We start from the raw sequence: 16,619 nt of genomic DNA on the forward strand, positions 1-16,619 counted from the left end.
TTTTGGAATCACCGGAGATTATGTGGAACTCTTCAACTCGAGTAGAGCTTCTAAAATTTGTGGATCAGCAACGCGCAGCTCAAGGTCCTGATGGTTCGTATGATATTAAAGACTCACACAACTTTGTCTACGAAGCAATATCAAAAGAATTGTTCATTGGCAATGTTTACTTGAGAGTCTACAACAATCAACCAAACTTCAAAATTAGTGAACCAGGAGCTTTTTGTGTCGCACCAATTGATTTTATATCATGTCTTCTGCACAATCAATGTGTTGAAGAGCCTAATCATAATGTTGAAGAGACCTCCGATTTCATCGAGAATTTTGAGCATCTACATGAGGCTGTTAATGGATCTGTCAATGAACATTAGATCCCGAATAATTCTGGCACAATGTCGGACGAACAATCTCTAGGGAAAGAAGAACCTAAGCTGATTAAAAATCTCCGTTTGGCAATGACCTCTCTCTTCAGAACCTTATGACTAGCAATTAAAATTTAGCATCCATATTTTCTAATAAAAGCAAGTTTCTGCCTCTTTCTGAATGTTTTTCGGTGGGAGAAGCATCAGACAGTAACATTCCTCAACCTTGACTTGCAATGCTGTCACTCTTGACAGCCCATACTCCCTGCTTGCAAGCCATGGTTGGAGATGGATCTAGTCTTCTACTTTTATTGCAAATTCTTCACTCATCTCCCAGTTGTCGTGAAGGGACTCTCCATGTTCTATATGCATTGGAAACCACACCAGAACTAGCCTGGGCAGCTGCTAAGCACGACGGGGTTGTCTACATTCTTGAATTGCTATTGCCTTTGATGGAAGAAATTCATCACCAACAAAGAGCTATGGCGGTCTCCTTGTTAGGGAAAATTCTCAAGATACACGAGCATGTTTTATATGTGGACATCGATATCCACCGTGGTGATGGTGTCGAGGAGGCCTTTTACGCTACAGATAGGGTTATGACTGTTTCGTTTCATAAGTGTGGGGACTACTTTCCGACAACAAGAGATGTCTGTGATATTGGATATGGTGCTTGTAAATATTACTCTCTCAATGTTCCCTTGGATGACGAAATTGACGATGAGACCTATCATTCGTTGTTTAAGCCCATAATGGGAAAGGTTATGAAGATTTTTAAACCAGGTGTTGTGGTATTGCAATGTGGTGCTGACTCTTTATCTGGAGACAAGTTAGGTTGTTTCAATCTTTCAATCAAAGTCCATGCAGAGTGTGTCAAATATATGAGATCCTTTAATGTCCCTCTTATGTTGCTCGGTGGGAGTGAATGGTTTACTGCTCGAGTCTCTGCATATGGCTTATTCCATATTGCAAATAATGAGGTTGAAGTTTGCATAGCAGTTGTTGGGAAAGTGACCAAGTTTTGTAGGATTTTAAGTCCCGTAGAGACAGCTTTGGATGCAGCGGAATCACCTTACATGAGAAAATTGATTTTTCAAATTCTGAAGTTTATGTTGCAAATGATCAGTGACAATTTTTCATTCAAGCAATGGGATCCAGGAACAAAATCTCTATTCTCATATTAATTTTAGAACATTGAGGACAAGGTTCAAGTGAACCCAACGGCAATGATAGAAGGGTTTTATATGATTTATATTATTAGTATTGTTATTGATAGAGGTAATAATAGAACTTATATTATTTGTATGTTATTGGGCTTTTGTGTATTTGGGCTTTTAATTGAACATCCATTATGGGAACTATATATGTAGTGTCTTTGACATAATTAAGGGTATCAAAAAAATCAAAGTTATCTTTTTATCTCTATTTTCTTAGTTTAATTTTAATGTCTTCTCTTTTATTCTTGAAACCCTAATTTCATAGTTTTGATATGAAACTTCTTATCAATTTCTTAGGTAGTGGAATGTACTTTTAAATGAACTAAAGTACAAGCTTTTGTGCTCGTTCACTTTTGCTTATACAAATGAGCACAAAGCAAGTTTGTGTGCATTCTAAACTTAAGCAATTGATTCTTAAAGCTCATAGAGCCATTAGGTACTTATAATAATTCCTCTTTACTTCTAGAATGTAAATTCAATTCGGAATATCAACCTTATAAACTAAAATCCCGAAACGAACACAACATTACAAGAACTTGTCCGATTAAAAAAATCTACAAGAATACAACTAAATCAACTTAATAATTTGCTATGATAAAAAAATTTAAAAGTTCCACCTAATTTTAAGTAAGGTGAGAAGCTTAAAATCCATGTCATTGACTTGGGCTCTATGTGAGTAGTTACGGCTGCAAGAAATTGTTGATGTTGCAGTGAAAGTTTGTCACAGTTAGCGAAATGAATAATAGGATAACGCAACTTCAACTTCGATTGATGTTGTCATTGTCGGACATTGCTTCACTTTTGGAGGTCACAGTAGCCTATCCAAAAGAAAATTCAGTTTCAAAAAATAATTATATTTGGATACAAAATACTTCCTCCAGCCTTATTTATAAGCAAAAAAATTTTTTTAGATTCATTGAGTAATGAATGTATCTGGTCTATTATGTAGATCAAATACATTCATTATTCAATGAACCTAAAAAAGGAAATTTTTGCTTATAAATAAAGCCGGAGGGAGTAAGTATTAGCGTCTAAGTTAAAGAGTTTTCATCATTTCTTTCAATGTGGGTAGTCTACAAACATACACTTCCTACTACTTCTGATAGCAAATTTGTCACCTTTCCTTTCTTAATATGTGCATAACAAAGAGATTCAAAAACTTTAAGACGTTCATAGGATGGTAGTTTCTCATTTAACATCTCATAAGAGGAATTTTCTGTTTAGTAATAGTGTTGGTGTTCTATTTATCAAATATTCAACTGTTTAAATGCATTCACCCCAAAAGGAAATAGGAAGGTTATCTTGAAACCTTAGTGCTCGAGCCATATTGAGTATATGCTTATATTTTCTTTCAACTTGTTTATTTTGTTGAGGCGTTCTGGTATATATTGTTTGGCACATGATTCCATGTTCATAAAAATGTGTTCTCAAACATGTAAATTTTGTTTCATTGTCACTTTGAATCATTTTAACTTCCTTTTCATATTGTATTTTTACTAATGCAAGAAAATTCAACGAGGCACTGGATGCTCCTTTTTATCTAACAACAAGAAAATCTAAATTGCTCAAGAATAACCATCCACTATAATTACAAAAATAATAAACACCACAAATAGATGGAGTTTTATAAAGCCCCCACAAGTCACTATGAACCAAATCAAATATGTAATAAATCTTATGATTATCTATAGTCTGCTTAGCCTGTTTGGCTAATGCTTTATTTTCATAATTACTCTTACTATTAATATTTGAAACTAATTCAGAGATCTTCAAGAAAGGACGTCCCATGCGTCTATGCTAAAAATCAAGTGAACCCCTAGAGTCAATTTTGAGACAACTGACACGTTGAATCCCTCTGAAATAGTAGAGTTCATTTATTCGTTCACCTTATGCAATCAGCATCCTCGAAGTGTGGACAGCAATACATATAAGGTATTAGTGAATTGCATCATACAATATGTCTCATCTATTAATTATGACACATATATTAGGTTGTAACACAATTTAGGTATGTGTAGCACACTACTTATTTTCAACTCTCCTTCAAGAATTATAGTTTCCTCTTAGTTGTAACAACTTTTGGTCCATCTGACAATCCCACGAGACATCCATGAACATTATTCAATTTCTAAAGTAATCTCAAGTTTCATGTCATGCGATTTGAAGCGCCTGTATCAATGATTCATGCTTATTTACGTCTCATTTTTTCATTGTTATTTCCCTTATGTATATTTAGGAGCTTCATCAAAGTTTTTCATTATTTTGCGTTTAATCCAGTCGATATTCCCATGTTCACATTTGCTCTTGCACCCAAGCCTCCACCTCATCCCTGGGGTTGTTGTTGCCTTTTCACCAAAGCAACTCTCTTTGTTTCATGGTATGGCCTATCTATACACCATTATGGATATCATACAAGTTGGAAATAACATATGGTTTTATGACATGATTGGTTGTAGCTCAAATAAAATGTACCTTTTCTTTTGCTTCACCACATCCTCTTGTTCTTTCACCTGTTTACACTACTAAACTAACAATCGTCATCCTCTCTTCCTTGGATATAGAAATGGCATTCACCTGATTTTCTTGTATTAAGGATATATTCGATTTAATGTTGGCAGTGGATTTATTGCAAGAAGACTCGAGTAAGTCGTTCCATACAATACATCATTTAGTCCCATAAAAAATTGATGCACCTTTTCTTCTTCCCTTCATTTCTATAACTTCGCCTTGAGGTCACGTGTGCATCCTTTGTATATGCATATTGGTATGTGTTAATAACTTCTCAGCTCACTCCACAGCGCCTTAAGTTTTACATAGTGTTTCACCATTGTCGTCCCTTGTTATTTGCAGTTTGCTAGTTCTTATTTCAATTGTTGAATCCTTAGCCCATTCACAATCAAGAATCGCTCTTTAATGTCATCCCATAATTCCCTTTCACTCCATGTAGAAAATAGTATAACGCATGGGAATTTCAATGGTGCTTAAGATCCAAGATACCAACATAGATTGGACGATCCTCCAATCCTCCATTTTTTGGTGACTTTTCATGTTCTTGTAGCTTTGACTCGTTCGACATAGTTTTCACCTCACAGTTGGACTTAGTTGATTATGCTTCCTGAGTTGTCATTAGAGTTTAGATCGTACAAAAATATATGGTGTCTTTTTTACCATCTCAATTATTTCCATAGATTTTTCTTTCACGTGTTTTCCTTTCTCGCAACTTAATAAAATATGAAAAAAATCATATCTTTCATATATCAAAAAATGTCAATGTATACACAATACCTTACATAATTTTGGTATCATATCCCTAAAATATTATCCATCAAATCTTCTTAAAAATTATCAATAACAACTTGGTCAAAGTTGCTATAAACAACCCGATAAATGTGTTTACTTATTTAAAAAAATTGATATGGAGTTTGCGTGTTTATTTGCTGCTATTTAGTGGCATTTTTTCTTTTTCTCTTGAGAAGTCGCTTTTAAAGGTCAACCAATATGATTGAAAAAATATTTGTTATAATTTATGTTTTTAATGTTGTTGATATTGACTCTAAGAATGCTTAGATAGTTGATTCTGGTATCACTAATCACATGACCTTTATTTCTTAACATTTTCTAAAGAATATTTTTCCTTTTGGTATTCTTTATATTACTGTTGCAGATAGTTTTCAAACTCAAATTGATGGTGGGAAGACATGGATCTTCAATCTTATAATTTGAAAGATGTGTTTCAAGTTTCTACTTTATCCAACAACTTTATCTCAATACGTAATTTTACACATGATAATGATTATGCATCTATATTTTTTTATTCTCTTAGAACTTTTCAGGATTTTGCAATAAGGAAGACGTTTGAAATTGCTAAGAAATATGGAAGGTTATAATATATCTCATATGTTCGAAATGATTAGAAGGTGTTTCCATATGCAATTCAATCTCAACCATAGTCTTATTTTGCCTTCTAAATATGACTTCAAAACAAAAAGGTTTGATCATCTTTCTTTTTTATTAATGAAGTGTATGTTTTCATCCTTCTTTCCAATTTTCATCCTTCTTTTCATCCTTCAATTTTCTAAATATAATTAAAATAATATCCTTTTGAATCTTACCATTTGATCTTATTCATTCTAATGAATGAGAGTTATCCCATATTTCTGACCTGTAACATTAATTTAAAACAATTTGGTAAAATTGAACATAATTTCTTCCTTATACAAAATAAATTAAACTCCTTAAACTGTGTAAAATGAGTAAAATGTCGCATAATTTTAGACGAATGGATTATTAGATTAAAACTAACAACATTCACAGATATTTTACTGTATTAATATAAAATTAATTAAATAAATTCATAAAATTTAAAAAGAGTTCTATATAAACAGGTTAATCATGGTATAGTAGTCATTATTTTAAAATATATTAAAATATTTTATTTAGTAAATATATAGTATAGATTTAGTTTTATTTAGTTAATACTGTAATCACAATTTTAAAATATATTGTAATATTTTTTCTTAAGAGATAATGTTTTCATCTTTTCACTTTAAATTTTTACCTCATTTATTGCACAAACTCTACATTTTTCATTTCTTGTCTCTTGTCAACTTATCCTATGTAGGCATACATGATCTTATTTCACACCCACCTTCCATTCCAATACTTAAAAAAATGCACAAGAAAAAAAGTCTTCAAAAAAAAGCATGAAACCATTAATTTGCTTTTCACTACTACCTACAAAAATAGGTGAGATACCTGTGAAATGAAAGAAAAAAAAATGGAGAAAGTGTGATGGATAAGGAGATAAAGGGTTTGAGAGAATGCAAAAGGAGAAGATGAAAAAACACACAAGAAAGATCAACTTTCTCATCACTTCATATACCCAACTTTGTTTTTTCTATGTTTTTTTCTTTTGTATTCTTCATTCATCTATCATGCAAGATGTTTCTTAGCGATTTTTGTGACAAAGATGATGAGCAAGGTACATTAAAGTGAAATGCTCAAAACAGCATAAAGATAAAGTACTAGTTAATTACCATACGTTACTCCACACCAAATTAGTGGACATCAAGCATATCACAATCACAAGTTTTATGTAGGAAAATGTTACACAATAGTACTAGTAGCATATCATTTCACAAGTTTCTAGTGACATCAAGCATTGATTGTATCTAACCAAAAGTTTCATACAGTTTGAAGAATGAAAACATAAACAACATGTGAGAGGAACAAGAATATCCATAGCTGATGGTATTACAAATGAGGAAGAAATCTCTCATGTCACAAAGGTTTCAACAAAAAACCATTACCTTAAAATATGACATAACTCTAATTCTTGAGACTGCTGATCCCTCTGTTTTGAAGAGGGAATAACTTATCATATATAATTCAATGCCTCTTTCTTATATAAGAATACATGAAAACAACTAAAAAAAAGAGAATAACAACAACACTTAAAAACCACAGAAAATATAATCAAAGAATAAATGAAAAGAAAACCTCTATTGCAGGCAACAATGTGTCAAACTCCCCCTCTCTTTCCCTTCCATTTTCTTTCCTTCCTCTTTATCTACACACACCACCCAAAAAATACAACTTCCATCCAAAAATTTGTGCAACGACCTTTTTCCGTTTTTTTGTGATGTGATGCGTGTCGTATTCAAATATGCATTGATTGCTTCTTCAAAAACACCTTCGTTTATTCTTCATGTATCGTCACAGTTCAATCCACAAATTTCTAAGACAGGACCATCTCTTGATACAAAAGGGTTAACTCTAACCCACAAGAGGGTCAAGATGGAAGCTAACAAGATGGACCACACCAACACAATGGTTGGCATTCTGTCTTGTTTCCCAAGCAAACCCTTGAGGAATGGATAAAGATGTATGATGACCCAAAGGGCAAAGAATAATCTACCAAACAGAGGTCCCCATGAGTCATAACCATTATTGATAGCATCCGAGACACCCACAATCACACCAACAATATTCATGATCAATAGTGTCATCGGAGGGATTAACAGCGAGGTCCACTTGAAGATGTAGAGCTCGGAGAATTCTCCGTCGTCGGCTGCTTTTGATGTAACGGTGAAGTTTGTGTCGACACCAGCTAAAACCTTGAGTAAACCTTGGAAAAGAGCGAAGAGATGTGATGAAGCACCTCCAATCACCCAAAACTGTTCATTCCTCCACCAATCATCTATTCCAACACCACCCCATTGCATCTCGAGGATACCGGTTGCTGCAATGGATATGAAGAGGGCCATGAACACAATACTTGCATAGTTGCTTATCTGCACATATCAAATGAAACAAAAATGGTATGTTAATATCCATGATTACTATATTTCAGATATTAAGGACCTGTTTGGATTGGCATGTACTAGCATTAGCACTTGTAAGATTGTTTGAGAGCATATGAAAACAATTTATGACATGTGCTTCGTTAAGTTGTTTATCCAAACAGGCTCTACATATTGGAAAAACAAAGCACTACATTTATTACTTGCTTCTTAATTCCTTAGGCAGTGAAGGAAAAATATAAGCATACCTCAGGCACAATAAATTTTCCGGTCAGAAGACATATGGCTGGTAAAGTACAATAGACGATCAATGGGAGGGAAGTCCAGGGATATACGACTGAATTTATGTAGGAAAATCGTTCCAACAACTTCAACCCGCCACCATACCCATACCAGATGGGACAATGTTTGCTGAAAAAGATCTCAACAGATCCAAGAGCCCAACGAAGAACTTGATGTAGACGATCTGAAAGATTGATAGGTGCTGACCCCTTGAATGCAGGACGCTTAGGGATGCAATACACAGACCGCCAACCGTGGCAATGCATTTTGAAACCAGTCAAGATATCTTCTGTCACAGAACCATAGATCCATCCAACCTGGTTCAAGTTCAAGCCAATAATTGTGAGCACAAGAAATAAACATCACAACAAGACTCCTATTAAGTTATTAATCGAGTCCCTGAAAGAAGTTGAACTCTTTCTGTTGAATTTACAAGATCAAACTCGTATCACTGACCTCGCTCTCAAACAAGAAGACTAGTTTTTAAGAATTAGAAGGAAAAAAAGAATCTTTGATGTTTACCTCTTTTCCCCAGTCGGTTTTGTCTTCATAACCACAACTGATAACTTGAATGGCTTCTTTTAAAAGTGATGCAGGACTCACTCCACGTGGAACTCCACCATTATCTAAAAGTGTAGAGGCTACAAACACTGGAGATTGTCCAAACCTCTTCTCCAATTTCAATTGAGTCAAATTGGATGGTTTCTCAATGATGGCTCCTGCAGCAAAACATAGTTAGCATTTATAGTTATTAACCAAAATTACTCACTTAAGTTTTTTTACATGAAGTAAGGACAGCCAATAGATCCAAAATTCTAACCTTCATTCCCTGCCTCTATATTTTCAAGTGCGTGTATCTGCTTTGATGCTTCGCTATGCTTGACCTTCTTCTTTTTATCTTTCTTATTATTGAGATTCTTCTTCTTTCTAGAGCCACAGCACCAGCAGCACCATTTCGGCAAACAGTTACAGGTTTTGCTTGGCGCCTTCTTCTTGGCAGGGGCATCGTATCCATAGAGTGCATACCTTCTGAAAACACATCCAGTTCCGACGTAAATCGGACCTTGTAGTCCATCCAATCCTTTCATATTGATCTGTTTTCAATCAGGTAGTAAACTAGTCATGATAAAGACAAGAAAGAAAAAAAGTTAAGAAAAGCAATGAATCAAAGCAGCAAAAACTTACATCGAAAAATACAACATTTCTGTTTGAGTATCTATCATGTCTATCAATTCCATCAAATCTTTGAGGAAATTGTACATAGCAGATCTTCTTCCCAAGTTGAGGGTCCATCATAAAGCACATGGCTTCTCTAAGCGCCTTACTATTGTTAATGTAGTGATCACAATCAACATTCAGAATATATGGTGCATTTGTGATGATTGCCGCCGCCCGAACCTTCAAATATTTATATTCATTTATTATTAATATTACCAAAAACATGTTTTCAAAGGCCAATCATCAGTTTGAACCTGAACCAAAATAGAAGTAAATCGAGACTTACCAGAGAATTCATTGCACCAGCCTTTTTGTGGTGATCAAACCCTGGCCTTTTTTCACGAGAAACATAAACTAAGCGAGGTAACTCATTTCCCTCAACATCGCGGACACCATCATGACCAAGGAAGACCTGTAAAATAAAAAAGAATGACATCTTTTCTAATTTGTAGGCAATGTTGTGAAAATCAAGATTCTACTTGGGATCGGATGGGTGATGAAAAATCATAACACAGGGATTGTAACACCGATCATTTAGTCCTATGTGCATTAAAATCTATGTATCTTCTTACCTGAATCATGCCAGGGTGATCCCTCACATCATTTCCAGGCCAAGGAGTCCCATCTTGCATGGTCCATCCATCCTCAGGAACCTTCTGTGCCGTTGCCACAAGACTGTTAATCCTCACCTTAAATTCTTCATAATCTCTCTGCAACAACCAAAGAGATAAAAGTCATTAACAATGTCAAATGATGCATTGTTCAGTAAAAACAAAGACCACAACCAAATCTTTTTCCCACTAATAGGACAACAAAAAAAAAACTAAAAGTAGAGAAAGTTGAAACCTTCATTGCTCTCCTTTCCCTAACAAATGCCGGATGCACTTTATTTTTGAGGTAGTCCATTTTCTGACCAAAATACCATTCTGGGGCACGGGGCTCAATATTATACTTCTTGACAAAAGGAACCCATTTCCTGGCAAATTCAGATGTCTCAGAAAGTGCTTCAAAAGTGAGCATAGCAGCACCATCATCTGAGACATAGCATGCAACTTTATCAACCGGATAATCAACAGCAAGGATAGATAGAACAGTGTTCGCTGTAATCAGTGGAGGTTCTTTCATAGGATCCACAGTACTGACAAAGACGTCTACACTGGATAATTCAGATGGTTTCCCTTCTTTTTCATACCTGCAGCCAAGTAAAAATCCAATATTGAGCAACATAAAAGGACCATGAATGAAAAATAGAATTGAAACAAAAATATACAGATACAATAGGCAGGCTTAATTACCTCAGTGATAGACGGTCAAGGTATGTTTCTCGCGTTATCGGGTACCATTTTGGAAACTGATCCATTATCCAAGATACAGCAAACCATATCTCACAGATGACTGAAGTCAGCCACAAGCCATATGCATCATTAACTGGGTGGAGAATTCTATAATGGAAAAAAAGCCCGAGGATAACAAGACGGAGCACAATAATGATCCTGTATGGATTTATCTTGCTAGAAGGAATTGGTAGTTTCCTAGAAAGTGGCTGCCTGCCTTCATCCATCCTGAAAAAATATATTGACAAAAGATTATCAATTAATAAGTAAAGCACAAAATATATCAAAAAATTAAAATGCAATTATTTGATTCTTACATGGGCATATCAGGGTCATCAAGATCATCGCTAAAACTTCCATCCTTGCCATCCCCCTCATGCTTCACCACCTGGAGTTTGTCACTTTGCCTCTTCTTCCATTCCTCCATTCGATCTTTCCAAGCCACACTTCCATATCCATATACAGCAATATCTTTCTTGGGAACCATCGGTCTTGGTTGCACTATGACAAAAGATGCACAAGGATGAGCCAATATATAAAGATGATACAAAACGTACCAAAATACAATCTTAACAAATTTATACAAGACTCACGTGGAGTAGATGGATCCGTAAAAGGCATGGGATGGACTCGATTTCCATGATTCATATATGGTGGAACAATTAGAGCATGTCTATCAGAAGATATCTCAGGATCCTATAAAATGATAGCAAACAGTGTTATATTATATGAGGGATCAATTTTGCTGCTGGCATTTAAAGTGGAGTTCAAAGATATACCTCTTCCCCATAAGTCAGGAGGGGGATTTCAGGATTGAGAGGAGGCGATCCATGTTCTGAATTTGCGCCAGATATATTGTTATGAGAACCACGCCCGGTGTTAAGGCGCCCGGAAAACAATGAATCTGAATTTGCTTGCTGGCCAAATTCATCAAGTTCATAATCAAACTCATTGTCTATGTCGTCAATACCATCCTCTTCTTCATCACCTTCAACCCTTGGACTACCTGTAATTCATCGATTAGTAAGACTATATAAGAGAATGTCTACAACAGAAGCAATCAATTTACCGAAGTCAAAGAGAGGAATACAGATTGATCTTGATCTCACCTTTGAGGCGTTTGTATCTGGTCTTGCACTGAGGGCAGGCCTTATTCCCTTCTTTTCTCTCATACTCGTAGCAAGGCCTGCAAACAGGGAAAGCACACTCATTGCAAGCAACAAAGGGCTCCCCATCGACAGTAACCTCAATCTCATCTCCACAAATCTGACATATCTGCCCACTCAGTTCGCGAACTGACTTAATCTGGGAAGAACCAAACCAAGAAATAGATTAATCTAAACTGCACCTGATTTACAATTCTGTGAATTAATAATGATCTAGCTTATCATGAACACTCCTCATTAATAAAACCAATTGTTTCCCTTTGAAAATGTTACAAATCCAAGTTACAAAACAATCGCAACGGAAAAAGACAAATCTACAAATCTAATTGATATTTAGAAAGCTTCATCCCAAGCAACCTATAAATCAAAATTAAATCTTCCCATAAGTGACATAAAATCAATTACAATCATTCAAATCTCACAAGTCAACCCAACCAATCTACTTACTTCACAAATCAAAACGCAGATAATCTGCAAAATTGCTTATGCATTGCAACAACCAAAGACAGTGACAAAAGAGTACCAAAATCAACCAAATCTAAACTCAATTATGAAGCTCCCAAGCCCAATTTCTTCAAATCCATGGGAATCACAACAACATATAAAATTCACAAAATCTGAAGAAACCCTTCCCTCAACTAATAAAAGGGTAGTAGAAAACAACAACAAACCCACAGAAGTTGCATCAAAATGCAAAATTGAAATAAAACCCACCACCGACAGAGAGAGAAAATCAAAGAAAAAGAAAATAAACAAAACAAAAAATCACACTTTTTTTACCCAGAACAATTGAAAGACAAAAACCCTACAAAATTAAGATAAGATGTGAAATAGAGAGAGAAAAGAAAACAACACCCTTACCCTTCCATTTTCTTCGGCATTGATAAGCACAAACTCGTTCCTGTTGTGAGAACCAGCAATGAGTCTACCACCGGTATGCATCACTGACACTCACAACACACACACAAAAACTTTCAACTCACGAACTAGGTACAACAACAACAGTACTCACCAACCCTTGTTCCAATCGAAAAACCCCAGTAACTTAAATCACATAAAGATCCAATTTTGCATTGCTAAACAACACAAAAACCTTCATCAAACAAAAACCCACAAACGGATCGAAAATTAAATTACCCTTTAAGTAATTGAAAGAGAAAAAAAAGAAATATTTTAGAGAAGTTGAATTGCAGTTGGATTGTTCCTTAAGAAGGCAACAAGCACCGTCTTGTTCTGGTCCAAATCTATGGCAATGTTTAGAGAGAGAAAGAATGGAAATGAAGACGCGTAAGAATACAAAGGGAGAGAAGAGAAGAGAGAAGAGACAGAGAGACACAGAGAGAGAAAGAGAAAGAGATCGAGAGAGTTTAAAGCAATGAATGAAAGAAAGGTGAGATTATTGTTAAATTAAATAAAAGAGAAAAAAATAACATATGTTAATTTATTTTAATTAATTATTAATTAAAATTATAATACAAATTAAGGAGTTAAGTTAAGAGTTAGGAGGAGTGAGAGAAGAGAGAGTTAGTAGTAAAGAGTGAGGTGAAAGGTGGGACCCAGCCTGGGATGGTGGTGGCATTACCTGTCTCCACTGCAAATTTAGTTCAATATAAATAAATTTATAAAAATGAAAAAGAGAAGAAAATAATCAAATATATTCTCTCTTTTAAGAAAACAAACAAAAAATGTTACTAACTAACACTTTTAATTTGAACTATTATTTTAGAAATTTAAATTCAGAAAAAATTTATTTACTTATGTTTTTAAAAACTAATTTTCTTTTTATAGATTTTTTGAAATAATGTTTGTAGTTTCTTGTATTAAATTTAACTAATAAAGAATGACTTTTATTTATTTGACTGGCAATTTCAAGATTTAACAAATAAATTTTGACCAATATATAATATAATTAGTAAAAAATTATTAATATTTTAAAAATAACATTATTATTTTTTGGTTTATTTTTATATGGTTTCCATTTTAAATGATGTAAAAATCATATAATATTAAATAGGATTGACTTTGACTGGATTGGTGTAGTATAAATTTAATTCAAAAGGTAAATTTTTAATTAAAAGTTAAATATTGAAATTTATTAATTTATTTATTTATTTTTTAAACTTAATTATATAGTTGTTGTACTTAAAGAAGTTATATGTTAGTAATGGTTAATGAATTGTCTAAATAGTATTGAAAATTAAGAATGTGTGTAAAGATTCTTTTTGGTTTGTTTTTGTTAGATGAGAAACAAAAAGTAAGGTTCAAAATCGTCGGCAGAAGGTTAAGTGGTTTTGGTTTCATGTTTTTTTATGTTAAATTTGGAAAACTATGCTTTTTTTTATTTTTATTTTTTTTTCTCTATTCAGTGGGTCCAGCACAGACAGGGTTTAGGTTTGTGAGTGTGGAAGAAAGATCACAATTCACTGGCACTTGTTAGATTAGGTTGGAAAAAAAAATAAAAATAAATAAAAAGGAAAATTCAACGAAATGAGAAGAAAAAAAAAGTTGTACGAAACTGGCATTTATATTCAACTCACGCGGCTTATATGGCTTGTGTTTTTAACATTTTTTTCACTTTTAAAAATATTTTTTTATAATAAAACTAAATTTTTATTTTATTTTTTATTATAAAGTAGTATAAGAGAGACATGTATACACGTGTGAGGAGCGTTAAGTGTGTGTGAACTTTGATGCTGTAAATTAAATGCAGTAATAATATTTACTTCATGCTTTTGAGTTTCACAAACCTGGATTCACTTTTTCATTAATTATTTTTCGTTTTTTATTGTTTATATTGCTCTAACATATTTGAATGGACATAGACATTGTTATATACATGAAAATAGAATTTGTTTATCATGTTTCTGGGTATTTATGGTTTGTCTTTCTTGTTGACATTTTCAGGCTATAGGTATTTTTTTTTTAGTTTTTTATTGCTTTGACGTTTTAATGGTGGTAGTGATGATAAATAAAATCTAGAAAGATAAGAACATGGACCTATTTCATTTATTGAGACCTTTGTATTGTAAAAATTGCAATTTTATAAATAATAAACGAGTTGATTTAAATTAAAATATAATAAAATAGTAAGTATCTCTAATACTAGATCAAAATACGTTACATAAGTTAGAATAATATTAACAAAAGACTTTGAGCCACACTTTTTAACACATTTTATTATTCATTTAAATTCACATGATTTGCACCAAAAAAAATTTAAAAAAAAAATAATATCATATTAAAAGGTAATAAAGTTTATAAATAGAAAAACGGATAACAAATTGTATCAATATGTTTTTAAATTACAAAATCAATCCTTCAAAAATTACATTCAAAGACCTATGAGATATAACATCGTTATGTATAGTCTTTAAATTTTTGTATAAGATTCAATGCTTCTAATATTAAAGAATGAAAATATCGAGGACAAATAATATGAAAGCCTATTGATTATCATAACAATTATTCTCGATTGGACCGAGAAGGTCCAAGGACGGGCAGGCCCAATTCAAGGTCTAAGCCCAAGCGCGCTTGCTCCCCTTGACGATCGTCGGAGCTTCAGTCCCACGTACTCCACGAAGAGCACGTGGTCATCCACCAGGGGAATTTCGGTCGCCACAACCGAACCCTACGGTCGGTTCAACCAGGATATGAGTCATATGTTGATTTTATCTTACCACGTGGCATCCTGACAGTTTCCTTTGTTTTGGGCCTCCAACAGTCCAGTCCAAAATAGGGAAATCTTGGCCCCGCGTTTAGGGCTATAAATACCCTTTTTCACTAGAGGGTAATGTAATTCATTCATTCTCACTTATTCTTAGTACTTGCTCTTCTTCTCACTTTGACATCGGAGTACCTTGCAGGTATCTTCATTCACTCAAAGACCAGTTGTTTAAGGTCATTGACGATCCAGTCTGATCAGCTACGATCAACAACCTTTATCATATTTAACCACTTTATATGAATTGCATTTAATCTCGATAAAAATTATATAAATTTTAATGAATAAAATTTTTTGTTAAATAATGTGTTACACACATGATACACAATCATGTATTGTTCGCAACTACTAAATGAATTGACTTAACGGAATTTCTCTCCTTTAAATTTTAACTTTGTCATGTTAAATGTATAGAAATATTGTTTAATACATAACTAATGTCCTAACAACATGGTCATGTAAAGCAATTCTATCATTTTTTTTCATGGTCGAAGTCTTCTTCCTTGCGACTTTTATTAAAACTTTATCTCTAACCCAAAAAACTTCGGTGACTGATGACTGTATGCATTTATATAAACTCAAAAGCAATAATCAATAAGCTCTCTTAAATTAGATTGTTGAGTTTGAGTCACTTCATATGATTAAGTTCATCAAAGAACATAAGATAGTCAGAAATTTCTTGTTTTCTCTTTAGGGCACTGAAGTGCGAATGCGCGTAACAACGAATCGGGGTACAAACAACGCAGTTGACACCTGAAATAAAGAAATTCAGGGGAGCCGTCGTATATGTTTTGTATGTCTGAATACAACAGTCAATATCCAATAGCGTCGAGCATGCTTAAAGATTTTAGAGGTGTTGTCGAAGAAGCTTTTTACGCCCGACTACAATAATCAATACCATATAGTGTCGAGCACGCTTAAAGATTTCAAGGGAGCTATCTGAGACGCTCATTCAACTGAAAATTATGATTAAAAGGAGCACAAGATGAAAGCAAACTCACAAGCATGCAAAAGGTA

At 33.8% G+C, this 16,619-nt stretch overlaps 2 protein-coding genes across 2 annotated transcripts; one reads left to right on the forward strand and one right to left on the reverse strand.

The window, feature by feature from the left end:
• Positions 1 to 640: 640 nt before the first annotated feature.
• On the forward strand, positions 641 to 1,546 carry LOC131605621 (histone deacetylase 19-like). The gene has a single exon (XM_058877957.1). It carries the CDS (start codon positions 641 to 643, stop codon positions 1,544 to 1,546), a length of 906 nt encoding a protein of 301 aa, XP_058733940.1.
• Positions 1,547 to 6,799: 5,253 nt separating this feature from the next.
• LOC131602818 (cellulose synthase A catalytic subunit 2 [UDP-forming]) lies at positions 6,800 to 13,264 on the reverse strand. The gene is made up of 14 exons (XM_058875015.1): positions 12,743 to 13,264; positions 11,825 to 12,020; positions 11,495 to 11,721; positions 11,309 to 11,411; positions 11,033 to 11,216; positions 10,677 to 10,943; positions 10,228 to 10,573; positions 9,954 to 10,091; positions 9,668 to 9,793; positions 9,349 to 9,561; positions 8,984 to 9,257; positions 8,686 to 8,882; positions 8,130 to 8,480; positions 6,800 to 7,872 (listed from the first exon to the last, which is right to left on the reverse strand). The coding sequence occupies exons 1-14, from the start codon at positions 12,821 to 12,823 to the stop codon at positions 7,285 to 7,287; spliced, it is 3,291 nt and encodes a 1,096-aa protein (XP_058730998.1). The 5' UTR covers positions 12,824 to 13,264; the 3' UTR covers positions 6,800 to 7,284.
• Positions 13,265 to 16,619: the final 3,355 nt, after the last annotated feature.

This window comes from Vicia villosa, linkage group LG5, assembly GCF_029867415.1.
Source record: "Vicia villosa cultivar HV-30 ecotype Madison, WI linkage group LG5, Vvil1.0, whole genome shotgun sequence".
Classification (NCBI taxonomy): domain Eukaryota; kingdom Viridiplantae; phylum Streptophyta; class Magnoliopsida; order Fabales; family Fabaceae; genus Vicia; species Vicia villosa.